We start from the raw sequence: 27,500 nt of genomic DNA, 5'->3' as shown, positions 1-27,500 counted from the left end.
TTTTTTTTTATCTCATACTCATATGTAATTCCTGTGAGTTGGGAAAGAGAAGGGAAAGAATGAGGAAAATGAGAGAGAAAGATAGAGAGGAAAGAAAGAGAAAGAAGGAAGAGGAGAGAGAAAAGGGAAAAAAGGAAAACAGAAAGATGGGAGAGGAGAGACAAGAGCGAGAGAATAAAGAGAAAAAGAGAGAGAAGAAAAGAGAAGGAAGGGAAATGAGAGAAGGAAGGGAAAAAAAAAGAAAAGAAAGAGAAGAGAGAGAAAGAAAAATAAAGAAAGAGGGAGAGGGGAGAGAAATGCCGCAGGATCAAGACTCAGGGTGAGGGAGGCACCGACATGTGATTAGCCGCCGACCTAACCCCCTCCCCCCCTTCACCCCTTCCGCCCGATCACCCCCCCCCCTTCCTCCTCCTCCTCCTCCTCCTCCTCCTCCTCTTCCTCTTCCTCAATACCCGCCCTCTCTACCGGTCCTTTGATTGCGTCCTGTGCCATTCCGCGAAGGAGGGTCCCATGGGAGGTGGCACTGAGGGCAAGATGCATGGGACTTCTCTCGCGCTCACTCTCTCTGTCTGTCCCTCTCTCTCTCTCTCTCTCTCTCTCTCTCTCTCTCTCTCTCTCTCTCTCTCTCTCTCTCTCTCTCTCTCTCTCTCTCTCTCTCTCTCTCTCTCTCTCTCTCTCTTACTCGCTCCCCTCCTCCTCCTCCTCCTCCTGCTCCCACCTCCATCTTCCATCCTCCCAGTGTCATGAGGTCACGAGATATAACTCTCAATGACTTCAGGAGATGAGGAGGCGTGTGAGAAGCAAGACACTGGATGCTGGATGCCTTGTGAGGGTTACAGATTTGAGGATATATATATACTATTCTATTACTCTTGACATTATCTCTCTTATTGTTTTGTTATTATGATTGCTATTGGTGTTATTGTTATTATCAATGCTGTTGTTATTATTGGTGTTATTATTATTGTTAATCATATAGTTGGTATAGTTATTATCATTATTGACATTGGTATTATTATTATCGGTATTCTTGCTATTATTATTATTATTATTATTATTATTATTATTATTATTATTATTTTATTGGTGTATTATTTACTTATATGATTTTTATTATTATTTACCCTGTTTAATTTTGGCGTTCTCATTTGCTCTTTATTTTCGTAATACCATTATTTATTTAGTTAGTTATCCGTATGCGTTTTGAGTGAAATTTTATTGAAAGTTTTTTTTTCTATGAAGGAATGCAGGACGCTAAGAATCCATAGAAAAATATTTTGCTTACGAAACTTGCTTGATAAAAGGAATGAGGAGAGAGAGAGAGAGAGAGAGAGAGAGAGAGAGAGAGAGAGAGAGAGAGAGAGAGAGAGAGAGAGAGAGAGAGAGAGAGAGAGAGAGAGAGAGAGAGAGAGAGAGAGAGGAGAGAGAGAAGAGAGAGGGGAGAGAGAGAGAGGAGAGAGAGAGAGGAGAGGAGAGGAGAGAGAGAGAGAGAGAGAGAGAGAGAGAGAGAGGGGAGGGGAGGGGAGAGAGAGAGAGAGAGAGAGAGAGAGAGAGAGAGAGAGAGAGAGAGAGAGAGAGAGAGAGAGAGAGAGAGTAAGGGAAGGGAGAGTTAGGGAAGAGAGAGAATAACAGATAGAGAGAGAGAGAGAGAGAGAGAGAGAGAGAGAGAGAATAACAGATAAAGAGAGAGAAAAGAGAGAGAGAGAGAGAGAGAGAGTAAGGGAAGGGAGAGTTAGGGAAGAGAGAGAATAACAGATAGAGAGAGAGAGAGAGAGAGAGAGAGAGAGTAAGGGAAGGGAGAGTTAGGGAAGAGAGAGAATAACAGATAGAGAGAGAGAGAGAGTAAGGGAAAGGAGAGTTAGGGAAGAGAGAGAATAACAGATAGAGAGAGAGAGAGAGAGAGAATAACAGATAAAGAGAGAGAAAAGAGAGAGAGAGAGAGAGAGAGAGTAAGGGAAGGGAGAGGGAAGAGAGAGAATAACAGAGAGAGAGAGAGAGAGAGAGAGAGAGAGAGAGAGAGTAAGGGAAGGAGAGAGAGAGAGTAAGGGAAAGGAGAGTTAGGGAAGAGAGAGAATAACAGATAGAGAGAGAGAGAGAGAGAGAGAGAGAATAACAGATAAAGAGAGAGAAAAGAGAGAGAGAGAGAGAGAGAGAGTAAGGGAAGGGAGAGTTAGGGAAGAGAGAGAATAACAGATATATATAGAGAGAGAGAGAGAGAGAGAGAGTAAGGGAAAGGAGAGTTAGGGAAGAGAGAGAATAACAGATAGAGAGAGAGAGAGAGTAAGGGAAAGGAGAGTTAGGGAAGAGAGAGAATAACAGATAGAGAGAGAGAGAGAGAGAGAGAGAGAATAACAGATAAAGAGAGAGAAAAGAGAGAGAGAGAGAGAGCGAGCGAGAGCGAAAGAGAGAGAGAGAGAGAGAGAGAGAGAGAGAGAGAGAGAGAGAGAGAGAGAGAGAGAGAGAGAGAGAGAGAGAGAGAGAGAGAGAGAGAGAGAGAAAGTGGAAAATACCTTCATATCGGAATTACGCAAGGAGATGGATAACACTCCCGGCTTCATCTGAATGACATTCCGGTGGCTGAACGCAGCTCCTAATTTCAGTATTTGCGTCGGATTCGGGATGGAGGGGGGAGTGGAGGAAGGGGGGAGGGGAGGGGAGGGGAGTGGAGGAAGGGGGGATGGGGGTTGGGGAGTAGAGGAAGGGGGATGGGGGTTGGGGGATGGGAGGAAGGGAATGGGGGAGTGGAGGAAGGGGGAAGGGGGATGGGGGTTGGGGAGGGGAGGAAGGGGGATGGGGGAGTGGAGGAAGGGGGGTGGGGAGTGGAGGAAGGGGATTAGGGGGGGAGTGGAGAAGGGGGATGGGGAGTGGAAGGAAGGGGATGGGGAGTGGAAGGAAGGGGATGGTGGAGTGGAGGAAGGGGGTTAGGGGAGTGGAGGGAGGGGGATGGGGGTTGGGAGGGAGGGGGATGAGGGGAAGGGGAGGAGGGAGGATAGATAGTAATGAAGAGGCGAAGATTAAATATCTTCGCCTCTTGTGAAACAACAAGAATGAGAGAGAGGGAGGGAGGAAAGGAAGGAAGGAAGAAGAGGGACAAACAAATAGAGAAAGATAAATGGTGGAAGGAGGGAGGAGAGAGAGAAACAAAAGGGAGATAAAAAAAAATTAAAAGAGAAGAAGAAAGAGAGAGAGAAAACCAGAGCAGACGGCGCGAATTCGAGGCTAAAGGTCTGAGAGTTAGAAGAAAGAAGAAAGCGAGCAGACGGGCGGCGAAAGGAAGAAAGAGAAAACAAACAGAGAGAGATAGAAGATAATGGTGAGGCCAGGGAGGGAGAAACAAAAGAGAGAGAGAAAAAAAAAAAAAAGAAGACGAGGAGAAAACAGAGAGACGGCGCGGCGCGAGAGGACTAAACTGAGAGGAGTTAGAAGAAAGAAGAAAGCGAGCAGACGGGCGGCGAGTAACAAGCATGGCGGGGGACAAGAGCCAATCACATTACGCTTCGAAACTCTTCTGATTGTGATTGGTTCGTCGCGGCGGCTCCTGTTGTGCCGGCGGTGTTACGGGGGCGGAGGGAGGCGGAACGAGGGCGTAACTCGTCGTTATGTCTTCTTGTCGTTGTCATTCGGAGTCCCAAGTAGTAATGGATATGAAAGAGAGAGAGAGAGAGAGAAGAGGAGGGAAGGAGGGAGAGAAGGGGAGGGAGGGAGGGAGGGAGGGAGGGAGGGAGAAGTGGAGGGAGAGGGAGGGGGAGGGAGGGAGGGAGGGAGGAGAGGGAGAGAGAGAAGGAGGGGAGGGAGAGAAGGGAGGGAAGGGGAAAGGGAAGGGGAGGGAAGGAGAGAGAGAAGAGTAGGGAGGGAGAGGGAAGAAGGGAGGGAGATGGGAGGGAGAGAAGGGAAGAGAGGGAGGAAGAGAAGGGAGGAGAGAGAGAGAAAGAGAGAGAAGGATCGAGGAGGAGAAGGGGAGAGAGAAGGACATGAAATATAGAATAAAAGAAAGTAAAAGAGAGATAGAGAAGGAATGAGCGAATGTTTGAACAGCACAGTCCGTTTACCACACACCTCGTCCCCTCGAGCGAGTGAGATAAGCGGCCAGCGCTCTCGACGGCAATCAAAAGGTTTGAACGATGTGGTTGGCTTGACACCTGGCAGGCCGCTCGTGACCTGTTATGACTTGGCAAATGGCATGACACGTGGTTGGAAGGTCGCTTGGGAGATGGGATGAGTGGCAGATGAAAGAGAGAAAGAAAAAGAAAGAGAGAGAAAAAGAAAGAGAGAGAAAAAGAAAGAGAGAGAGAAAAAGAAAGAGAGAGAGAAAGAAAGACAGAGAAAAAGAAAGAGAGGCAGAGAGAGAGACAGACAGACAGGCAGACAGACAGACAGACAGACAGACAGACAGACAGACAGACAGACAGACAGAAAAAGAAAGAGAAAGAGAGAGAGAAAGATCGAGAAATAAAAAAAAAACAGACCGCCAGAGAACCTGGGTCAACCGACGGTCAATCAAGCAACACACACCCGCTGTACCTTGAAGTAGTAGATTCCCCTCACCCCCACCCCGGTCCCCCCTCCCCATTCCCCACCCTTCCCTCCCCCCTCCGGAATGCGCCGCCGCCGCCGAGGTCCATCAGAGAGAGTGTCGCGGGCCGAAACTCGCGCGTCGCAAGCGGCACTTGAAGGCGGAAGGAAAGCGAGCCAGGGAGGAAGTTGCCACTCCACGTGATTGAAGTCCTCGCCGCGCCGCCCTTATGAGGCGCCTGTTCCCGGACTGCCCTCGCCCTTGTCACTTCGTCCTCGTTCTTCTGCTCTGTTACGCTTCCTTTTTCTCTCCTTCTACTGCTCTTTTTTACTCGATCCCTCTTTCTATTTACATATCTCCCTTTTTCCCTTTCTTCCTCTCTCCCTTCCTCCCTCTCTCCCTCTCCCTCCTTCCTTCGCCCCTTCCTCCCATCCCTTCCTCTCTCTCCCTACCTCCCTCCCTCCCTCCCTCCTTCCCCCCTTCCTCCCTCCCTCCCTCCTTCCCTCCCTCCCTCCCATCCCTTCCTCCCTCCCTCCTTCCCTCCCTCCCATCCCTCTCTCCCTCCCTCCCTCTCTCCCTTCCTCCCTCCCTCCCCCTCTACCTCCCTCCACTCCTTCATTTCCCTCCCCATCCGCCCAGCTCCTCTCTCCTTGTAAACAGGCCGGTGAACACGATCAACACGTCGGGGTCTGAACTAAACAATTTTCCACCCGAACGGCGGCGGCGGAGGAAGAACTGAGGCTTGACGAGGCTCTTCCTTCTCTTGATCTTTCTTTCTCTCTCTCTCTCTCTCTCTTTTTTCCTTCTCTCTTATTCCCCTTTGCTCGTTCTTGTTCTATTTGTTATGGCACTCTCTGTCTCTCTCACAATCTGTAGTTTTTTTTCTCTTTCTTTCTATCCTTCTCTTCCTCCTTCTCCCTCTCCCTCTCCCTCTTTGTCTTCTCCCTCTCCCTCTTTGTCTTCCCCCTCTCCCTCTTTGTCTTCCCCCTCTCTCTCCCACTCTCCTTCTATTTTTCTCTTTCTCTCTTCGTTCTCCGAGAATAATCTACGGATACATCTCAACTCAGTTATTGAAATGCGGGTATTCAGCGCGTAGAGTTTTGTGCGCGACATCCTGCACTGGAATCGGAGGAGAAAAATATGACAACAGGAAATGGGTAATTTCTCCTCCGTTCCAATTCCTCCTTCCTCTTGCTTTTCTCTTCTCCTCTAGTCCTCTCTCTTCTCTCCCCCTCCCCCTTTCTCCTCCCCACGTCCCCACACGTCTCAATGTACCCTCCCTCCTTCGGTATCCTCCTCCTCCTCCCCCTCTCCTCCCCCCTCCCCATGCTCCTATTTCTCCATCTGTCACCTTTGCGCCATTTATCACGCGGTCTGTTCCTCTCCCTCCGTGCCCCTTCGTCATCATTAATTATTCGTCATCGTGTCGAATAAATCATGTCATTTTTTCTTTTTTTCTTTTGTTTTTGTTTTACAATTTTGTCCTTTGTTGAGACACGTGTGAGGTATATTCCTCAACCTGTAAACGAGAAGGGGATGAGAGAAATGGATGGGGAGGGGAGGAGGAGGAAGGGGGGAGGGGGGAGGGGGAGGAGTAGGTTAAGAGGAAGGGGTTATAGTGAAAGATGCAAGGAATACAAGTTTTTTTTAACGTCGTGGATATATAGATAGATAGATAGATAGATAGATAGATAGATAGATAGATAGATAGATTATATATATTATATAGATATGATATATATTATATATATATATATATATAGAGAGAGAGAGAGAGAGAGAGAGAGAGAGAGAGAGAGAGAGAGAGAGAGACTTGCGTTTTTTTGTTGTTGTTTTTTTGAGGTTGTGTTGGCAATTTTATCAAGAGTTGATTAAGTTTATTTATTCAGGGGGTAAATGTACTTATCTCTAGAACATCGTTTTCCAGTGGCGTTGTGTATGAAATTTTATCTCTATAAAGGAAACCCACACTGACTGCTGCAAGATGTCTGGATTGATAATGGCAGGCAATCAACATCTAGAATCTATGTTTGCGAGAGAGGGAGGAGGAGAGGGTGAGGAAAGAGGGAGAAGGGGAGGGAGAAGGAGAGGGAGAGATAGTGTGTGAGAGAGGAGGAGAGAGAGATGGGGAGGGAGAGAAAATAAGAAAGAAAAAAAAAGAGAAAGGAAAATAGAAAGAGAGACACAGTGATGGTGTATGTGTGTATGCGTATTTGTATGTATGTATGTACTAGAATGTTTCTCCATGTTTGTTTGTCTGTGTGTGTGTGTATTTATGCTTATATATATATATATATATATTATATATATATATATATATATATATATATATATATATAAATATATAATATATATATATATATATATATATATATTATATATATATATATATATATATATATATGTTTGTATGCCTGCGCTCGTCAGCCAACTTTTTTAACGTCATCCTCACACCTCATTTTCTCTCTCACTACTACCAAAAGAGTTGTTTTGACGAGTTCGTGTAATAGAGGAAGTGAGGGAGCAGGGAAGGAGGGGGGGAGGAGGGAAGGGAGTAGGGAGGAAGGGAGGGAGGGGGGGAGAGAGGCAAGTAGGGAGGGAGGGGGAGAAGAGAGGCAAGTAGGGACGGAGGGAGAGACGGGGGAGAGAGAGACAGGGAGGGGAAGGAGGGGGCGGGTGAGGTAATGAGGGAGAGAGAGAGAGAGAAGAGGAAGCAGGAGAAGGGAAAGGAAATAAGAGCATATAAAGAGGACGCGGAAGACGTGTAGGAGGTGTTATGGCGGCCCTGCGTAGCGCCCAACCTTCAATTTCGTTTTTGGAAAAGGAGATTGAAGCCACAGCGTCCCCGGGTGTTATTTCTCGTCGGGGGCAATAACGCGCTGAACCACGTGCGACCGCTAGAGTCGAAATTCCTCCAGCCAAGACGTGGGTGGGTGAACCTTGCGGGTTAGTCGCTCACGAAGCCTAATATCGTGAGTAAACTAAGGTGTGGCTGTCGCTGCCCCGGAGAGCCCCAAGGCGGGCTTTTTAAGCTGCCTTGGGATGGAGAGGGAGAGAGAGAGAGAGAGGGAGAGGGAGAGGGAGAGGGAGAGGGGGAGAGAGAGAGAGAGAGAGAGAGAGAGAGAGAAGAGAGAGAGAGAGAGAGAGGAAGAGGGAAGGAGGGAGAGGGAGGAAGGAGGAGAAGGGGGAGAGAGATCTGAGAGGGAGAGGGAGGGGAGGGAGGGGAGGGGAGAGAGAGGAGAGAGGAGAGAGGAGAGAGAGGAGGGAGGAGAGGGTGAGAGGGAGAGAGAGAGAGAGGGAGAGGGAGGAGAGGAGAGAGGGGGAAAGAGAGGGAGGAGAGGAGAGAGGAGAGAGCGGGAAAGAGAGAGGGAGAGAGCGGGAAAGAGAGAGGGAGAGAGTGGGAAAGAGAGAGGGAGAGAGCGGGAAAGAGAGAGGGAGAGAGCGGGAAAGAGAGAGGGAGGGAAAGAGAGAGGGAAAGGGAGAGAGAGAGCGAGAGCGAGAGAGAGCGAGACCGAGAGAAACCAGATGAAGGAAGGAGTATACCGTGATAGAAAGAAAGAAAGACAAGAGAAGAGAAGAGAAGAGAAGAGAAGTGCACCCGAAAACGAAAGAAGCGAAATCCAACAGGTATATCCTTCAAGACACCGAAATCAAGAAAGGAAAGGATAACAAGGCTTGCTTTAGAGAACCTTAATAAAGCATCACTCTGCAGCTGTCTTTGGCGACATCACCTCCTACATAATTCAGTGCCTCCTCATGTTAGTGCTACAAGGGGCGGAAGAGAAGAGAGGGGAGTGAGGAGGAGGAGGAGGAGGAGGAGGAGGAGGAGGAGGAGGAGGAGGAGGAGTAGTGGGAGGAGGAGGAGAGGAAGGAGAAAAGGAGGAGGAAGAAGAAGAAGAAGAAGAAGAAGAAGAAGAAGAAGAAGAAGAAGAAGAAGAAGAAGAAGAAGAAGAAGAAGAAGAAGAAGAAGAAGAAGAAGAAGAAGAAGAAGAAGAAGAAGAAGAAGAAGAAGAAGAAGAAGAAGAATGAATAGAAGGAAGAGAACACCCGACCACTGACTTAGAAGTGTATGCGATCTCAAGCATACACATGGACGTGCGTGCGTGCGTGCGTGTGTTTCACAAAAGACGCTCTCCTCACAATGCACGAGGCGGCTATAATCATGAGATTACCGATTAGCATGTGTTACTAATCTAATCTCCGCAAAAGATTTTCCATTATTAAATCTAGAGCGGTACGCGTACGATATAATTACATCCCCGGTCATCTATCTAGTCGCTAATTACCCACGAGGAATTAATTGATATACGATCATCATTATTATCCCCCCCCCCTTTTTTTTGAGTTTCAAGATCGCTCTTCAAAAGGGGGGGGGAGGTTGGTATTGCAGTAGCAGGGGCTTTGATTTCCTAATGATTATGCGATATATTATACGCCACCTGCTCCCAATTTTCTGATAGGAAATGGGGAGAGAGCGAGATCACAGGGTCTCGGCCTCACCGGCGGAAGCTCATCAGGAATACAGTTTAATATGATCTCTCCCCCCTACCCTCCCCCCTACCCTCCCCCTACCCTACCCTTCATCCTGCCCTTCTACCCTCTCGACTCCCTCCCTACCCTTCTACCCTTCTACCCTCCCGACCCCTACCCTTCCCCCTACCCTTCCCTACCCTTCTACCCTCCCTACCCTTCTACCCTACCCCTATAGTGTGTGCTCATGTCTAGTCTTGTGTAACGTCGGGGTAATTTATTCGGCCTTATCAATAACGCTCTCTGACTGTCGTTGGTTGTGTTGTGTGTGTCTGGTTGTCTGTCTGTGTGTCTGTGTGTCTCTTACTCTTTTGTCTTTTGTCTTTTCTCTCTTTCTCTCTTCTCTCTCTCTTTCTCTCTCTTTTATCTGTCTCTCTCTTTCTCTCTCTCTCTCTCTCTATCTCTCTCTTTATCTCTCTCTCTCTCTCTTTTCTCTCTCTCTCTCTCTCTCTCTCTCTCTCTCTCTCTCTCTCTCTCTCTCTCTCTCTCTCTCTCTCTCTCTCTCTCTCTCTCTCTCTCTCTCTCGCTCGTCCGACGTCCCCTTGAGCAGGGTCCGCGTGGTGGCTCCCGGGTTAATGCAGCTTCATTACATTTAGAGTGAAGATGAGCATTCCGCCCAGATTAATTAGTCTCAAAGCCCTGCATGCATCCCTTGCCCGGCTTCTCCTCCCTTCTCTTCTCTTCTATTCTATTCTCTTCTCTTCTCCTCGTCCTTTTCTCCTCGTCCTCTTCTCTCTCTTCTCTTCGTTCTCTTCTCTTCGTTCTCTCCCCTCTCTTCTCGTTCTCTTCTCTTCCTTTTCTTCCTTCTCTTCTCCTCGTCCTCTTCCTGATCTTCTCTCGTTCTCTTCTCCTTCTTCTCTTCGTACTCTTCCTGATCTTCTCCTCGTTCTCTTCTCTTTCTTCTTTTCCTTCTCTTCTCCTCGTTCTCTTCCGTTTCTTCTCCTCGTTCTCTTCTATTTCTTCTTTTCCGTCTCTTCTCCTCGTTCTCTTCTTTTTCTTCTTTTCCTTCTCTTCTCCTCGTTCTCTTCCCTTTCTTCTCCTCGTTCTCTTCTCCTCGTTCTCTTCCGTTTCTTCTCCTCGTTCTCTTCTATTTCTTCTTTTCCGTCTCTTCTCCTCGTTCTCTTCCTGATCTTCTCTTTCTCTCTCTGACTGTCCTCTCTATTATATCTCTATTATATCTTCATTCACCCCTTCCAAACAATGCAGACATCAAAATACTCGAATAAGAAATAAACTTAAATCGAGTCAATGTATATAATTTTAAGGAGCTCGAATAGAATATGATATTAAATGTCTAAATGCCGATAAATAATCTAATTCATAAAAATCTCTAAATGTCTAAAAATTAATCTGATGTACCCAAATCTCAAAATGTCTTTAAAATAATTTCAAAATCTGTTTAAATGCCAAAACAAAACAAAACAAAACAAAACATAAAATAATATAATAATCTCAAAATATCCAAGGATTATTTTGAAAAATAGATAAATAAACATACTGATAAATAACCTTTCCCCCTTTTTTTCCCCGCAGGCGAGATCCGCACGACGGGGCGACAGCTGGACCGCGAGCAACACGCCGAGCACACGCTGGAAGTGACGATCCGCGACGGCGAGGACCTGTCTTCGTCCCTCTGGTCCGTCGCGTACGTCGCCGTCAACGTCCTGGACGAGAACGACCACGCCCCGGCCTTCCTCGAGAGCCTGTACAAGTTCTCGGTGCCCATCCTGCCGCGGCCGCCCAGCCAGAAGGGCGAGGAGTACGTGGAGGACATGCCCATCGGAAGGGTAAGTGGGCGAGGGAGGGGCGTTTCTCCGCGCGGCGCGGCGTCGCTCGTGTCGTGGTTGAGTTTGAGTCGTTGTCGGGTTAAGGCTTTCTTTTTTCTCTTCTCTTCTTTTTTTATTGATTATCGTGTTTTTTTCTCTCTCTTTTGCTGTCATCATTGTCATATTATCATACCATTATTATTGTCATCACATTATCACATCATCATCATCACTATCACCACCATCACCACGAAGACCCTTACCACCATCATCATCACCACCATCATCCTCACCATCATCTACACCATCCTCACCACCATCCTCACCACCACCAACTTGCCTGATTTTCCCATAATCTAAACCAAAAATGTTAGAAATGCGCCAAGGCAGCACCCGTAATTCTAACACTAACCCCGTCGCGCTAGCCTGGGCTGTTCTCGGAATGTCGAAATAACATCAGAATAAACATCTATAACAAATGGAAAGTGGAATGGAATTTCGATAACATTACACTTTCAGTTATCGTAGATTTAACCCCAGTTGTTTTGTGTATTGCATTGTGTACAGAAAACTTTTTTTTTTGTCTCTTTACTCTCCACTAACCTTAAGTGTAGTTCGTATTTTTTTTTTTTCTCCGCGTAATTGCAAAAAAACGTTGATGAGAAATTGGATTTCGGGAGAATTGGGTGTCTTCTCTATTTCAACTTTGATTTTGAGGTGTTTGATTATGACCTCATAGCTCTTTCTTTGTCTTGCTTTAGAAATATTAGTCTGAATTTAATTAAGGACCTTGTGGGGTTGCTAATGATTTTTTCGCTCTTGTAATTTTTTTGTTTTCATGTGTCAGATGTGTACCTATGGCCATTACTTGGTATGTGTATAACTCTGTCATTGTGTCTTTTCTTGTTTGTTTTTGTTTTTTTGTTCATGTGCTTGTATTTGTTTGTGTTGGTAATGTTATAACGATCTTATTAACTCTTTGAACAGATGATGGCGAAGCTTAGCATGAAACACGTGTTCGAGTAACGGATTACGTGCTTACTTTTTTATATAAAAATGCCATCACTGTTTTTTGTTTTTGTTTTGTTTTCTTCCCTAAAGAGCCAAGTTGTCCTTGTGTGTTCATGAAGGTATGTTTCAGACTCTGAATGCAAAAAAAAAACAATTAAAAGGGGTTTAAAATATATATATATTTTTTGTTTTTGTTAATATTTCCCCTCACATATATAATCTTCATCCTCCCCCTCTTCACTCTCTTTTCCTTTTCCACTCCTTCGTATCTCCCCCCCCTTTTCCCCCTTCACTCTCGCTTTCCTTATCCCCACCTTCCACCTCCCCCTCGCCCCCTCCCCCTCCCTCCTCCCCCTAATTCCACATTATGCACTGTTTAGAAGGAATTTATTTTCCCCCGTTAGTGGCGCCGAGCTACAAGGGCGAAACATAAAGGAGAGGTCATACGTTACATAAAAGTTGCATTAGGGAAATGGAGGGCAGGAAAGGTGCCCGTCCTGAGTGCCCTTTCATTTAGATTGGTTGCTCTACAAAACAGTGATATTACTGGAGGTGGCCCCCCCCTTTTTTTTTTTTTTTTTTTTTGGGGGGGGGGTAGGATAAGATGAGATTTGCAAATCTTGGCCTTCTTCTGTTCTTCTGGTCTTTCTCTTTCTTTCTTTCTTTCTCTGTCTGTCTCGGTCTCTCTCCCTGCTTCCCTCCTTCCTTCCTTCCTTCCTTCCTTCCTTCTTTCCCTCCTTCCCTCCCCTCTCTCGCTCGCTCGTCCTCAACCCTTCCCCCCCTCTTCTTCTCCTCTCACTCGACCTCCTCCTCCTCGTCCTTTTTCTTCTTACCTTTACCTTCATTTTCTCCTTTCCTCCCCACCTCTCTTCCCACCGCCTTTCCCTCCACTACCCTTCCCATCCCACCTGCCCGTCCCATCTACCTCCCCTCAGCCTCCACCTACCTTCCCCCTCCACCTCCCCTACCCTCCCCCTCCACCTCCCCTACCCTCCCCCTCCACCTCCCTTACCCCCTCCACCACCTCCCTTCCCCCTCCCCCTCCCTTCCCCCCTTCCCCTTCCCCCTCCACCTCCCTTCCCCCTCCCCCTCCCTTCCCCCTCCCCTCCCTCCCCCTCCCCCCTCCCCCTCCCCTTTCCCCCTCCACCTCCCTTCCCCCTCCCCCTCCACCACCTCTTTCCCCATCCCCTCCTTTCCCCCTCCCATAGTCCAGCTTTCTTCAGGGGAGTTGCAATACTTCTTTTCCTGTCACCGGCACTCGGTTGCAGGGGCAGATGAGCATGCAACAGAGGCACGCGTGGGCGCACTCGAGTCTGAAACATGTCTGTGAAATATGTAAATAATGATATTCTTGTGTTGAGACTAAAGAGAATGAGAAATTACAATGTATTGGCGTCGTGTCATGATAAACTGTGGATGTTTGCATTCTGGCAAGAGCCATAAAATGTGCACATATTTAAACTATGGTAATTAAGTTGACGATGCCCTTAAAGATATATATATATAAATATGTCTATGTCAGTTTTGATTTCTACATTATTTTTTTAAACCAATTATTGTTGATGTTTTTTTTTTCTTTTCCTTTTTCTTTTTTTTGATAAGCTGTTTACATTTTCATTGTTTTCATTTAAGATAAGTATATTTCCAATGCAGAGGATAATCCTCAGTGCCTTTTTTATTAGACGTATAGACTGTAAGCCAAGCCTAGACACCCATACAGTATTTGTAGTTGCAAGCAGCCCCTTTTCTCTCTATATTGTAATAATTCATTCTCTTGTCCAGTTAAGCAATTGTGTGTGTCCAGACAAGCCCAAATGTTGCCACGTGACAGCAAACCATAAAAAAGGGGAACTGTTACGTGCGTTCACCTGGTCTTCATCTGCCACACACACACACTCAAACACTCAAACACTCAAACACACCGATTATGGTCTTCTGTTTACTCCCGCTTCCACTAATGAAAAGCCGACTAATAGCGCTAACCTTGCTCCTCTAACCCCCCCACCACCACCACCACCCCCCCCTCAACCACGCGACTGTGTAGAACGGAACCACGCCCGATGCCGACTACTTCCTCCCCTACAAGAATGGGGGAGTGTGGGCGTCTCTGGACGAGGGCGTGAGGGAGAAAAAGCAGGAGAAGGAGGAGGAGAAGGAGGAGGAGAAGGAGAAGGAGGATGAGGAAGAGCAAGAAGGATCCGGAGCGATGCCTTACTCTCTCAAGGGCCTCTGGACTCCCATTCCCCATGTGGAAACTTTAGAAGACCAACAGATGGTGGAGGAGGAGGTGGAGCTGGAGTTTGTACCTATCTGTAGGGTAAGGAGGTCCTACCTGGGAAGGGTTTTTTTGAAGTAGGTAGTGTAGTGTCTTCCTCTCATGCTCTTAATGTCCTACAGGAAAGGGGGGTTCATTTCGGGTTCAATCTAGTTTTTTCCTGTGTATCCTTCTAGTGTATCCTTGTGTAAATAGTAGAGGGTTCTTTGTTTATGTGTCTGTACGTATTTTGTCTCTATATGGGAGGAGGGAAAAAAGTAGATTGCTTTGTACGTTGATTTTTAGAATTTTAGAATCTGTAGCTTTACTGTATGTCTATATGCTTATTTTTTTTTCTGACAGATGTTTTGCGTTCACACTGTGCGTTCTCTTGCTTTGTCGGGATTGGAATAGATAATGTCACTTCCTTCAGGATGATTCACATGACTGATCTGTATTTTTTTTTCCTAATATTTCGTTTTCAAAATTATTCATAAACTGCCGAGTTGTCAGTTTGCTAATACCTGAGACTTACACGTTCAGACTGAACCTGTTGGTCTGTGCAACATGGAGAATGCAGCACCACTTCACATCTGCTCGTGTCATTCCATACACCTGATTCAAGGTTTCGCGTGTAGAGAGAGATAGTGAGAGTGAGTGAGAGCGAGAGTGAGAGTGAGTGTGAGAGTGAACGAGTGAGTGAATGAGTGAGAGTTAGAGCGAGAGTGAATGAGAGAGTGGGAGAGTGAGTGAATGAGTGAGAGTGAGATGGAGAGCGAGAGTTAGAACGAGAGTGAATAAGAGAGTGGGAGAGTGAGGGAATGAGTGAGAGTGAGTGAGAGTGAGATGGAGAGCGAGAGTGAATGAGAGAGTAGGAGAGTGAGTGAATGAGTGAGAGTGAGATGGAGAGCGAGAGTGAATGAGAGAGTGAGTGAATGAGTGAGAGTGAGAGTTATAGCGAGAGTGAATAAGTGAGAGTGAGAGAAAGTGAGAATGAGAGAGAGAAAGAGAAAGAAGAGAGAGATAGAAGAGATAGAGAAAAAGAGAGAAAAAAAGAGTAAAGAGAGCGAGAGAAAGATAACAAGACCGAGAATTTAAAAAAATAATAGAAAGCTCCAGAACTAAAAAAGAAAAAAAAATCATAAAATCAAAACCATTAAGTCCCACTCACCTCCCGCAACCCTCTCTGGCGGTCGTACTCACAGGTCGTAGCCGTGGACGAGGACGAGGACGACAACGGGGACATCAGCTACAGCATCGAGGGTGACCAGTGGCTCGGTACGTTCAAGATCCACCCCAAGACGGGCATCATCTCCGCCAAGTCCAGCCTCAACCCCGAGGAGGACTATGAGTTCACGGTGAGTTCGTCTCGACGCTTTCTTGTTGTTGTTGTTGTTCTTCTTCTTCTTCGTCGTCGGGAGTGTGTGGATAAAAGATGAGATAAGATAGATAAGATAGGGTGATGTAGTAGGTATGATAAAGGAAGGAAAGAAATATAAAAGATGATACAATGAATATTATGAGATGAGATAGATATGATAGGGATATGTAGTAGGTATGATAAAGGAAGGAAAGAGATATAAAAAATGATATAATGATGATGATGAAAATAAATATAATACTTCTTCGTCGGGAGTGTGTGGATAAAAGATGAGATAAGATAGGATGATGTAATAGGTATGATAAAGGAAAGAGAAATATAAAAGAGGACATAATGTAGATGATAAAGGAAAGAAATAGAATACTTCTTCGTCGTGAGTGTGTGGATAAAAGATGAGATAAGATAGATAAGATAGGGTGATGTAATAGATATGATAAAGGAAGGAAAGAAATATAAAAGATGATACAGTGAATATGATGATGTAATAGATATGATAAAGGAAAGAAAGAAATATAAAAGAGGATATGATGAATAGGATGAAAATATATATAATACTTCTTCCTCGTGAGTGTGTGGATAAAAGATAGAATAAGACAGGATGATTTAATAGGTATGATAAAGGAAAGAAAGAAATACAAAAGATGATTTAATGAAGATGATAGAGAAGAGAAAGAAATAGAATAAAAAAGGAATAAATAGAATGAAATGAATGACTCAAAATGAAGAGATAGATAAAGTCAAAATATACTTTTTCTTTTTCTGTAGTTAATTTTACACTTTAGGTTTAATCTTGTGAGTTTTTTGTTTGGTAATAACAAGGAATATCTTATCTTACGATATTATATTCCTCCTCCTATCCCCTTCTTCCCGTTTGTTAATTAAAATTGATATTGTTATACGAAGATGTTTAGTGCTGCAATATCTATATATTAATTTCTTGCAGTTGTTAATGTTATTTATCATTATTATTATTGTTATTATTATTATTATTATTATTATTATTATTATTATTATTTATTAATGTTATAAATCATCCAATTGTTATTGTTATCATCATCATAATCATCATTATCATCATAATCAGAATTATCCAATTGTTATTGTTATCATCATCATCATCATAATCATCATCATCATCATAATCATCATTACCGTCGTTGATATTGCTATTACAAGACTCATCATACCAACATCACACCATCACACCATCTGCCCCTCAACATCGCTCCACCTGCAACCTCCTCTCCCCTCCCTTGCAACAGGTCCAAGCCATAGACAACGGACGTCCCCGAAACGCCAGCTCGTGCCTGGTGGTCATCGACGTCCTTCCGGTGCCCGAGGACTCCAAGAACCCGCCGGTGATCCTGGAGGAGGCGGAGGCTAGGGTCACGGTCCTCGAGAGTGACCCCATCGGCCAGCACGTCACCCTCATCAGTGCCCGGGACGAGGACGAGGATCGAGTGTGGTTTGATATCATAGGTAGGGAGTTTTTTTTTTTTTTTATTATTTTTTTTTTTTTACTTTTTTTTAATTCTCTTTCTGTATTTTTTTTTCTTTCTTTCTCCGCCTTCTTCATCTTCGTCTTCTTCTATTTCTTCTTCTTCTGTTTGTTTCTTCCTTTTCTTCTTCTTCCTCCTCTTCTAACTATTCTTCTTTTTCCTCTTTTCATTTTTTGTTCTATACATATCTGTTCTATTTTTCATTTTGTTGCTGTTTTTTTTTTAGAATTTCCGTTCTATTTGAGGTATATAACCAGGCTTCGTTGTGAATTAGTTGTTTACACTGATATCCATGCAATGAATTATCCAACAGTTTCGTCATTTTCATCTCCTTTTTATTACGTAGTACATACACAGAGACAGACATATAAAACAACAACAATTCATACATCGCATTATTCACACACACATATAACCTAATACATCAATCTTTTCCCTGCACTTCTCACTGACCCGTCCCCCCCTCTCCCCTCCCTTCCCCTCCACCCACCCCCCTCTCCCCCACCCCTCCCCTCCACCCTCCCCCTCTCCCCCCCTCTTCCACCCACAGCTGGTGACGACGAGTACAAGTTCACCATCGGGAGAGACACCGGAAGCATCATGTTGGCGGGCAAGTTGGACGCCGAGAAGAAGTCACTATACAACCTCACCATCGGGGTCACGGACGGGGTTTACACGGTCACCAGCCAGGTACGTCGGTCGAGCTGCGAGGGGTTGGGGTGTTGTTGTTTGTCTGATGGGGGGGCGGGGGGGGGTAGATTGGTTGGGTTTGGTTGTGGTGTTACCCTGTTTTTTTTTTTTTTTTTTTTTTTTTTTTTTTTTGTGTGTGTGTGTGTGTGTGTGTGTGTGTGTGTGTGTGTGTTTTGTGTGTTTTGTATCAACGAGGTGTTATGTCGTGTATGTGGTATTTTTGTTTATGTTTCTGAGGCCACATGTTTGTTCGTTTATCTATTTTTATATGGGCGTTGTGTGTGCGTGCGTGTGTGTGTTTTGCATCAAGGTGTTATGTCGTGTATGTGGTATTTTTGTTTATGTTTCTGAGGCCACATGTTTGTTCGTTTACCTATTTTTATAAGAGTGCTGTGTTGTGTGTATGTGTGTGTGTGTGTGTGTGTGTGTGTGAGATTTGTATCAACAAGTTGTTCTGTCGTTTAAGTGGTAAATATTTTTGTTTATGTTTCTGAGGCCACTTGTTTGGTCGTTTACCTATTTTTATAAGAGTACTGTGTGTGCGTGTGTGTGTGTGCGCGCGCGCGTGCGTGCATGCGCGTGTGTTTTCTACTTTTTCTTCCTCTTCGTAGCTGACATGTACATACATATTTCCTCTCCTTCTTCCCATTCCTCCTTGAGAATAAGTCCTCCCACGTCCTTCACCCCCACGTCCTTCTCCCTCCGCCAGGTGATCGTCTCGGTACTGGACGTGAACGACAACCGACCTGCGTTCTCGGAGCCCACCTACGAGGTCGAGGTCGGCGAGAACACCGCCCCGGGAACCACCATCTTCACCCTCACCGCCTCCGACCCGGACTCCGACAAGCACCTGACCTTCACGCTCGTCAACACGGCTCACGTCGCCTCCGCCTCCAAGTTCATGGTCAGCCCGGAGAGCGGAGACATCGTCCTCTACGAGCCGCTGGATAGGTAAGAGGGGAAAGGGGGAAGGGATGGGGAAGGGGAAGGGGTGGGGAGGGAGGGGGAAGAGGGTTGAGGGAGGGATGGGGAAGGGATAGAGGGAGGGAGGGATGGGGAAGGGGGGAGGGAGGGAGGGAAGGAAGGGGGTAGGGATGGGAGAGGAAGAAGGAGAAGGGGAGAGAGTTAGAGAGAAGGGGAGACAGAAAGAGAGAGAGAGAGAGAGAGAGAGAGAGAGAGAGAGAGAGAGAGAGAGAGAGAGAGAGAGAGAGAGAGAGAGAGAGAGAAAGAGTGAGAGAGAGAGAGAGAGAGAGAGAAAGAGTGAGAGAGAGAGAGAGAGAGAGAGAGAGAGAGAGAAAGAGAAAGAGAAAGAGAGAAAATTACCCCTTAAACACCTCCCTCCCCCCTCCTCCATCCACCAACCTCCTCAACTGACCATCCATTAATCCATCATCCATCCATCCTCCGCAGGGAAGTGCAGGAGGTCCACACCCTGACCGTGTGCGTGAAGGACCGCATCATCCCCATCAAGAGCGACTACGCGCGGGTGAACATCCGCGTGAGGGACTACAACGACCACGCCCCCCAGTTCCTCGCCAGCCTCTACAACGGCACGGTGACGGAGACGGCGGCGGTGGGCACGGCCGTGGCGGAAGTGGTGGCCGTCGACCGGGATAAGGGCGTCAACGGAGACATCACGTACTCGATCATCTCAGGTGGGTGGTTCAGGTGGTGTTCAGGTGGTGGTGGGCGTCCGACATCGAGCTCCTTACGTTTTTTTTCTTTCTTTCTTTCTTTCTTTTTTCAATGTCACAGAAATATACGACCTCCTCCCTTGATTATCTCGGGTGTTTGGGCGTCTAATATCGTCCAGTATCGATATAACTCATCTTTCAACATCTCTCAACATCATCCCTACAGGCAATATCGGGGGCGTGTTCAGCCTCCATCCCTCGACGGGCATCATCACCCTGGTGCGCACCGTCGACAGGCAGGAGATGCCCGAGTACTGGCTGGCCGTGCGGGGCAGCGACAACGGGTCTCCGCCCAAGCACTCCCACGTCAACGTCAACATCCACGTCAAGATTGCTCACGGCGCTCCTCCGAGGTGTGTATTGGATGGGGAATTAGTAGGTGAATAGGTAAATAAATGATGAATTGAATTGGTTTTTGAGAATCGGTAGATTGATGTATTACGGTATCGTGGATGTGTATGCACTATTTACGTGCCACGTGCCGTGCATTCTTTTTCCGATTAGATTTTCCCAAATATCCCTCTCACCATTCGCATCCGCTCTGTCCAGGTTCCTGAAGAAGGAGTACGTGTTTGAGGTGAGCGAGAAGGCGCACGTAGGGGACTACCTGGGCATCGTGGAGGTGGAGAGCCGCCTCGGCGTAGTCTTCAACCTCAACGTGGACTCGAGGCGGATCCCCTTCGCCATCAACCCCTCCACTGGCACGGTGTCCCTCGACGCTCCGGTGGACTACGAGAAGAGCCAGTCCTACAACTACACTGTCTTTGCGTCGTCGATGGTAAGAGGGCCTTTGATGAGGGACTTTGAGGTTGTGGTTGTAGGTTGTTATTGGTTGCGGTCCTTTGTGAAGGGCGTTTGTTATGGTTGTTAAAATGATTGGTAATTGGGAGTTTTTTTGTGGATGAGAGGATAATCAAGTGTCTTTTAATGAGGTATATGATTTTCTTATTATCAGAGTGTATTCGAGATTTACTTTAGACAGTGTGTTTAATTAAGATCAGAGAAAAAACATCGGAAAGACCTCAAGCTCATTACTCAAACAATCAAATAAAAACAACTCTTCCTCTCCCCCTCTCCCTTCCCCCTCCACCTCTCCACCCACCCACCCCACAGAATGGCCAGGAATCAACAGCCCACCTGGTGATCAACATCTTGGACGAGAACGACAACCCGCCCTACTTCACCCAGAGTACCTACGTGGGCCACATCTCGGAAGCCGCTGCCGTCAACTCGGTGGTGCTGATGGAGGACAACACGCCCTTGGTCATCTCCGCCAAGGACAAGGACTCGGACCAGAACGCCAACCTGGTGTTCACCATCTTGGAGGAGGAGGCGAGGAAGTACTTCGCCATCGATTCTTCAACTGGTAGGATTGCGAATTGTTTCTCTTTTTTTTTTTTTTTTTTTTTGGGGGGGGGGAATTCTTGGGGAAAATGGGGTTTTGTTCTTTCTGTTTTAGATATGATGATTGATATAAAAAATATGATCGTCTTTTTTTAAGAATGGGGGAATTCTTGGGGAATTGGGGTTTTGTTCTTTCTGCTTTATATATGATGATTGATATAAAAGATAAAAAATGTTTCCCATCTTGTTTTTTTTTATTATTATTTAAGAATGGAGGAATTCATGGGGAAATGTTTTTTTTTGTTCTTTCTGTTTTATATATGATGATTGATATAAAAGATAAAAGATGTTTCCCGTCTTGTTTTTTTTATTATCTAAGAATGGAGGAATTCTTGGGGGAAATGGGTTTTTTGTTCTTTCTGTTTTATATATGAAGATTAATTTAAAAGATGTGGGCTGATCGTAACGAAGAAATCTCGTGTGTGTGTGTGTGTGTGTGTGTGTGTGTGTGTGTGTGTGTGTGTGTGTGTAGCATACATTTTTCCCCCAAAAAAAGAGTCCATACCAATCAATATTAATCCCACCCCCTTCCCCCTCCTCCTTCTCCTTCTCCTTTCCTAGGTGCCATAAGGACTGTAGGACCTCTAGATCATGAGGTCGTATCCAAAGTGACCTTTAGCGTGAAAGTCCATGACAACGGCCACCCCAGACTATGTGCCTCTACCACTGCCTCCGTGACCATCACTATTACTGACATCAACGACGTCCCGCCTCGGTTCCTGTTGCAAGAGTACAATGCTTCTCTGTTGATACCTACCAATGTGTAAGTTTGTTGCTTTGTTTATTGATTTGTTTATGGATTTGTTTATTTATAAGGATGGTGTTGTTTTATACATGTTTGTAGGATGGTGTTGTTTTATACATGTTTGTAGGATTTTTTGAAGTTAGTTCTTTTCGGGATTTTTATATAATGCAAGAAAGAGATTTTTTTGAAATGTTGCATTCGCACGGATTTCAGTACATAATTTGATTAATTTTATCGACTGATGAGGAATTCTTATATGCCTTGAAATGTCACTTTTTTTTTCTTTTTTTTAGGGGGGGGGGACTACGTTGCATTTAATTTCGTGCACAAATTGCAGTGCTTGTAATATTTGTTGTAGTAGCAAGTCTCATCAACCTCATTTTTCCTTTTCCAGTGGAGTGGCTGTCGTGCAACTCAATGCAACGGACCTCGACTTCGACGGCAAGGCTAATCTTGAGTACGAAGTTGCAGACGGAAACAAGGACGGCAAGTTCAAGATCAACTCGAAGACTGGGCTGATCACTGTTAACGATTCCAGGAACTTAGCCGGTTTTTATCGTCTCAAAGTGAGTATTTGACTTGGCAAGATATTGTTGAATATTCTTTGGTGTCGTAAGTACAGTATGTAAACAGTTTCGAGATATTTTTTTTGTATTATTATCTATAGATACTTATAGATTCAGATTTCTTACTCGTCCTCACACCCTTGTAACTAATTGCCTTACTTTTTTTCTCCGTTAATCCTTTAAACAACATATCTTCTTTTTCCTTCTGATAACCAACCCTCTTATTCCCCCTCCTCCCCACCACCCACCCAACATTTATTTATATCTATTTATTAATTTATTTATTTATCTATTCATTTATTCATTTATTTATTTATCTATTTATTTATTCATTTATATGTTTATCTATTTTTTTTATTCATTTATTTATCTATATCTATTTTTCATTCATTTATTCATTTATTTATTTATCTATTTATTTATCTATCTATTCATTTATCTATCTATTATCCACAGGTGACTGTAAACGACGGACAGTTCGCCTACAGCACTACGGCCAACATCCACGTGGAACAGATACCCAACACAGGCCTCAGGTTCAGCGAGGAAAAATACTTTGCGGCGGTGGAGGAAAACAGCACGCGGGTAGACAAGGTAAAAAGCATCTCCTTGTAGCGATGGCGTTCGGATGGGTCATTGGTGATTGATAGGATTGATAGGAAGCCTCGCTGTTAGATGTGATGGTGATGGTTGTGATGACTTTGTATTCATGTTGGTAAGGATATAGGTTGTGGTGATTGTAAGTGTGTAAGAGATAAGGTCGTTATCGTCGAAGTATTTGCTACGCTTCGAGTCATGAATCTGAAGCAGGGAGTTTCGATTCACGTTGCAGGTAAAACGTATTAATTAAAAGAATAAAAAATAAAATAAAAAAGTAAGCCTACCATGTTCTCAAAACTCAAAGAAAAGGAACCACGTCTTAAAAAAAAAATTATGCGTCCATTATATTATTACATATTACACACACACTCTATATTATATAAAAAAAAATCCTACAGGTCGTGATGGTGCACGTACTAGGCAGCGAACTGAACGAGCATCTGAAGTTCCACATCCTGAATCCCACGGAAATGTTCGAGATCGGAGAGACTTCCGGAGTGATCCAGACCAGAGGGAAGCCCTTCGACCGAGAAGTTCAGGATAACTATCTACTCATAGTTGAGGTGAGGCTGGGGAAGGTGCGACGTGTCTAAGTGAGTTGGAGTGAGTTGGAGTGAGTGGGTGGTTGTGTGTGTTTAGGGGGGGAGGGGGAGTGGGGGTATGAATAGGGGGTACGTGTGCACGGAAAAAGAATGTTCGTTATTTAAATGAATGATAAGTATTTATCTAATTATTCAAATTTATTGACTAATTGTTTTGGGGATTTTTTTAAATGTGATTTCGGGGCATGTGTAACTGTCCAAATCTGTCTAAGTCTGTCTGTTTTTTTTGTTTGTTTGTTTGTTTTTCTCTCTTTATGAGCGAGTTTATGGAATGCAGAATAAACAGTGTGGGAATTTACAGCAGTCATCCAAAATTATTTCTCTATTTCAAAATTATTTTATACCATTGTATTTAGACTGTACAGTGTCTTTTGTCACTCACCCAAATGATTGCTTAACACTATTTCTTCAACACTTCAACTTTTCCCCATTTCCGTAACACTACACGTCCCCCCTCTCCCGTTTCTCCAACACTCCAATTGGCCTCCCCCATTTCTACAACACACCAACTCCCCCCCCCCTTATTTATCCAACAATCCTCCCCCTCCCCCATTTCTCCAACACTCCTTCCTTCCCCCCCATTTCCCCAACACTCCACCTCTCCCCCCTCCCACTCACCCACCCCCATTTCCCCAACACTCCACCTCTCCATTTCTCTCCCCCCTCCCCCCATTTCTCCAACACTCCTCCCCCTCCCCCCATTTCCCCAACACTCCTCCCCCTCCCCACCCACCCCCATTTCTCCAACACTCTACCTCTCCCCCATTTCTCTCCCGCCTCCCCCTCCCCCTCCCCACCCACCCCCATTTCTCCCCCACTCCCATTTCTCCCCCACTCCACCTCACCCCCATTCTCTCCCCCACAGGTCCGGAGTATCATCCCCAGTGTCCCAGCGAGAGTCGCCCACGTTCAGGTCCACGTCGTCGTTACCGACAAGAACGACAACGCGCCCATTTTCGTGAACAAGCCTTACTACGGCGTGATTTCCGTCGATGCCAAGAAGAACCAAGTGGTGTTCAGGGTAAGGCTTCGGTTCCGTTCCGTTCGGTTTCGATTCCGTTCCGTTCGGTTCGGTTCCGTTCGGTTCACTTGTTCGAATTTATTCTGAGTCTATTGATTTGCTTTTTTTTTTTTTTTTTGCTTTTTTTTAATTATTTGTTTTGAGTTTTGTTAGGTTGTTTGAGATACGTTAGAGATTTCATGGGGTTTATATTTCTTTGCGATGTGTTTTTGTACTGTTGGTATACGCTAAATTTCCTATACATTCACATTCAACATTTCCATGAGCTTATTCCACACACACATATATATATAGAACACCATCATAAAACTCCCCATAATCCATGAACAAAAACAACAAACACCAAAACGGTCTTTATTGCTCGTGACGCCATCTTGTTGCACTCCAGGTCCATGCAACGGACTTCGACGCCGATGAGAACCGCGACGTCCGCTACGAGTTGCAACGAGGCAACGGCGAGCTCTTCAGCGTCAGTCGGTCCACGGGGGAGATCGTCCTCAAGCAGACACTCGAGGGACTCAAGAGCGAGTACGAGCTGATAGTCAGTGCTTACGATGGAGGTGAGAATTTTAAAAAAATCTTTAATTTTTGTCTCTTTTTTTATTTCTGATTTATTTTTTCTTGCTCTTTTTTTCTTTCTTATTTCTTTTTCCTGTCTCTTTTTTATTTCTGATTTCTTTTTTCTTTCTTTTTTTCTTTTTCTTTTCCTGTTTTCTTTTCTATGTCTTTTTCTTTCTTTCGTTTTGTCTTTCTTTTTTTTCTTGCAGTGTTTTTTTTTCTTATAAAGAATGACGCGGTTATGTTTTCATTTTGTCAATATATAGTAATATTAGTATAATTGATTATTGTTGTTGTTATTATTATTATTACTATTGTTGTTATAGTGATGATGATTATGATTTTGAGTGTTTTATAGTATAATTGTTATTATTAATATTACCATTATAAATGTTTCAATTATTGCTACTATCACATACGTTTTGAAGTTTTATGAAAGTATTAGACCAGTATTAATTTTATTTGCCACTTAACATCACCGTTCTTTAGTCTGTAATTATCTGCATTGTATATTTATTTCTTCAGATTTCTTAACCATCACTTGTCCTTCCCACAGGCTCGCCACCTCTCTCCTCGCAAGTGCCAGTGCGGCTCAAAGTGGTGGACAGATCCCAGCCGATCTTCGACCGCCAGTTCTACAGTGCCACAGTGGCCGAGGATGCGGACACCCACACGCCCATCGTGACGGTGGTAGCTCACAGTCAGCTCAACAGGAAGCTCATCTACACCATCGTGGGAGGCAACGAACACCAGACGTTTGCGATGGAACACGAAGAAGGTGAGTGAAAGGGGAGACTTCGTTGGTTTAGTTACTTTGTGGTGACGGTGATGAATGCGTGAAAGGGGGAGACTTCGTTGGTTTAGTTACTTTGTGGTGACGGTGATGAATGCGTGAAAGGGGGAGCCTTCGTTGGTTTAGTGGAAGTCATGGGGGAATTTTGAGATTTTTCTCCGATGGAATTGTGATTTTTTTATTGTTTTATTTGTTTGTTTCAGGTTTGATCCGAGTGCAAGACGATCTCGACTTCGAGGTGCAGAACACTTACCAGCTGACGGTGCGGGCGACGGACAGCCACTCGGGCAAGTGGGCGGAGGTCGTCGTGTCAGTACAGGTGGTCGACGTGAACGACAACCCGCCCGAGTTCTTGCAACACTTCTACAACGTGACCGTCTCCGAGGCCACGGCCATCGCCACGCCCATTCTCACCATAACCACCTCGGACCTGGACACGGGACCCAACGCTGGCGTCGCCTACAGACTCATGGGTCTCAATGGAAGCCTCCCCGACAACTTCTACATGGAGGGTGACTCGGGGGTGCTCATCCTGAAGCAGGGACTGGACAGAGAAACGGCTCCTGTCCACCACTTCTTGGTCCAGGCAATTGACAAGGGGACGCCGCCCCTCTCCTCCACAGCACACATATTAGTCACAGGTTCGTAATTAGTGCACGGTTCAGAGGTAATTAGAATAGACGCAGGGATATAATGAAGATTTATTTTCTCTCTGGTACAGCCTTATGCATTTAAGAACACCCAAAAAAAAGCAATCAGGGAGCAGTATAATGATCAAATCTTCCTTTTTCAGTGGTGGACATGAACGACAACCCTCCAGTGTTCGAGCAACAAGCACAGAGATGTGTGGTGACCGAGGATGCCTCAAGGGGACACTTTGTCACCCTGGTCTCGGCCTCTGATGAGGATGTCAGTGACGTCGAGAAACTGACTTACTCCATTGTTGATGGGAATGACATGCAAGCTTTTGTCATTGAATCCAGTACAGGTAACTTGTCTCGTTGTTTTTTTTTCTATTCGTTCATTTGAATAATACTGGTGTGTGTGTATGCTGTGGATATCATTATACTTTAGGGGATTTTAATTTAATTCATCTTGGTTATTCTCTCTATATGATTATATTTTCATAAAAGAGAAAGATTGAGAATAGAAAATACTTCGAAACTGAACCGAAACTGCTTCCCACAGGCGCCGTAACAGTGTGGAACAACCAGAAACTCCAGGAGAGCAACCAGCACATCCTCAACATCTCGGTGACTGACGGAGTCTTCACGGCCTACTCGAGGCTCGTGGTAACCATCTCCCCCGTCAATGCCCGCTCGCCGACCTTCAGAGTGGCTCAGTACAATGCCCGTATACCGGAGAACGTCATCAAGACCACAGTGGCTCAAGTATCTGCCCGAGACGACGATTCGGGGCGATACGGCGACGTGACATATCATTTTATCGGGGACAAAGCTCACAGTTTCTTCAGGATCAATGAAAATACAGGTAAAGATACAAAAAAAAGATATAAGTGTGTGTATAAATGATTTAATCCAATTATTTCTATCGGATTTCCTTTCCTGGATCCATACAAAAAAAAAAAATCTGAGTATTTCATTTCCCTACCAAGAATCCCCCCAACCCCACCCCAACCTAACCCCACCTCATCCAAATGACGCAACCCACAGGTGAGGTATGGACATCAAAGGTGTTCGACCGAGAGGAGAGAAAGGAATACTCGTTCACCGTCATGGCCATGGACATCGGAGGTCGCACAGGGTTCACGACGCTACACATCACAGTGGAGGACGAAAACGACAACAAGCCCGTGTTTATGCAGTCGGATTATAAGGCCATCGTGAGGTCCAATACAACTGCTGGAGCTGTG

At 45.2% G+C, this 27,500-nt stretch overlaps 1 protein-coding gene across 1 annotated transcript in view; it reads left to right on the top strand.

The window, feature by feature from the left end:
* Positions 1–27,500, top strand: part of LOC122250455 (fat-like cadherin-related tumor suppressor homolog) — a gene marked incomplete at its 5' end in the record, with an annotated part of 62,065 nt that overhangs the window by 15,938 nt on the left and 18,627 nt on the right. Inside the window, 21 exons of the mRNA XM_086531037.1 lie at positions 10,577–10,830; positions 13,865–14,137; positions 15,280–15,432; positions 16,718–16,934; positions 17,505–17,644; positions 18,354–18,595; positions 19,055–19,299; positions 19,505–19,691; positions 19,888–20,116; positions 20,452–20,704; positions 21,304–21,505; positions 21,882–22,053; positions 22,510–22,647; positions 23,052–23,216; positions 24,121–24,276; positions 24,665–24,836; positions 25,391–25,612; positions 25,831–26,268; positions 26,421–26,615; positions 26,816–27,118; positions 27,301–27,500. The exon at positions 27,301–27,500 is cut by the window's right edge and continues 9 nt beyond it. Coding sequence (XP_086387163.1) covers positions 10,577–10,830; positions 13,865–14,137; positions 15,280–15,432; positions 16,718–16,934; positions 17,505–17,644; positions 18,354–18,595; positions 19,055–19,299; positions 19,505–19,691; positions 19,888–20,116; positions 20,452–20,704; positions 21,304–21,505; positions 21,882–22,053; positions 22,510–22,647; positions 23,052–23,216; positions 24,121–24,276; positions 24,665–24,836; positions 25,391–25,612; positions 25,831–26,268; positions 26,421–26,615; positions 26,816–27,118; positions 27,301–27,500 — 4,556 coding nt within the window. The remainder of the gene's footprint in view (positions 1–10,576; positions 10,831–13,864; positions 14,138–15,279; positions 15,433–16,717; positions 16,935–17,504; positions 17,645–18,353; positions 18,596–19,054; positions 19,300–19,504; positions 19,692–19,887; positions 20,117–20,451; positions 20,705–21,303; positions 21,506–21,881; positions 22,054–22,509; positions 22,648–23,051; positions 23,217–24,120; positions 24,277–24,664; positions 24,837–25,390; positions 25,613–25,830; positions 26,269–26,420; positions 26,616–26,815; positions 27,119–27,300) is intronic.

The sequence above is a fragment of the Penaeus japonicus genome, unplaced genomic scaffold (genome assembly GCF_977035675.1).
Source record: "Penaeus japonicus unplaced genomic scaffold, GWHDUDI00000001_assembly GWHDUDI00000034, whole genome shotgun sequence".
Lineage (NCBI taxonomy): Eukaryota > Metazoa > Arthropoda > Malacostraca > Decapoda > Penaeidae > Penaeus > Penaeus japonicus.
The sequence above is the reverse complement of the archived record's forward strand: the minus strand, read 5'-3'. Positions and strand labels throughout refer to the sequence as shown.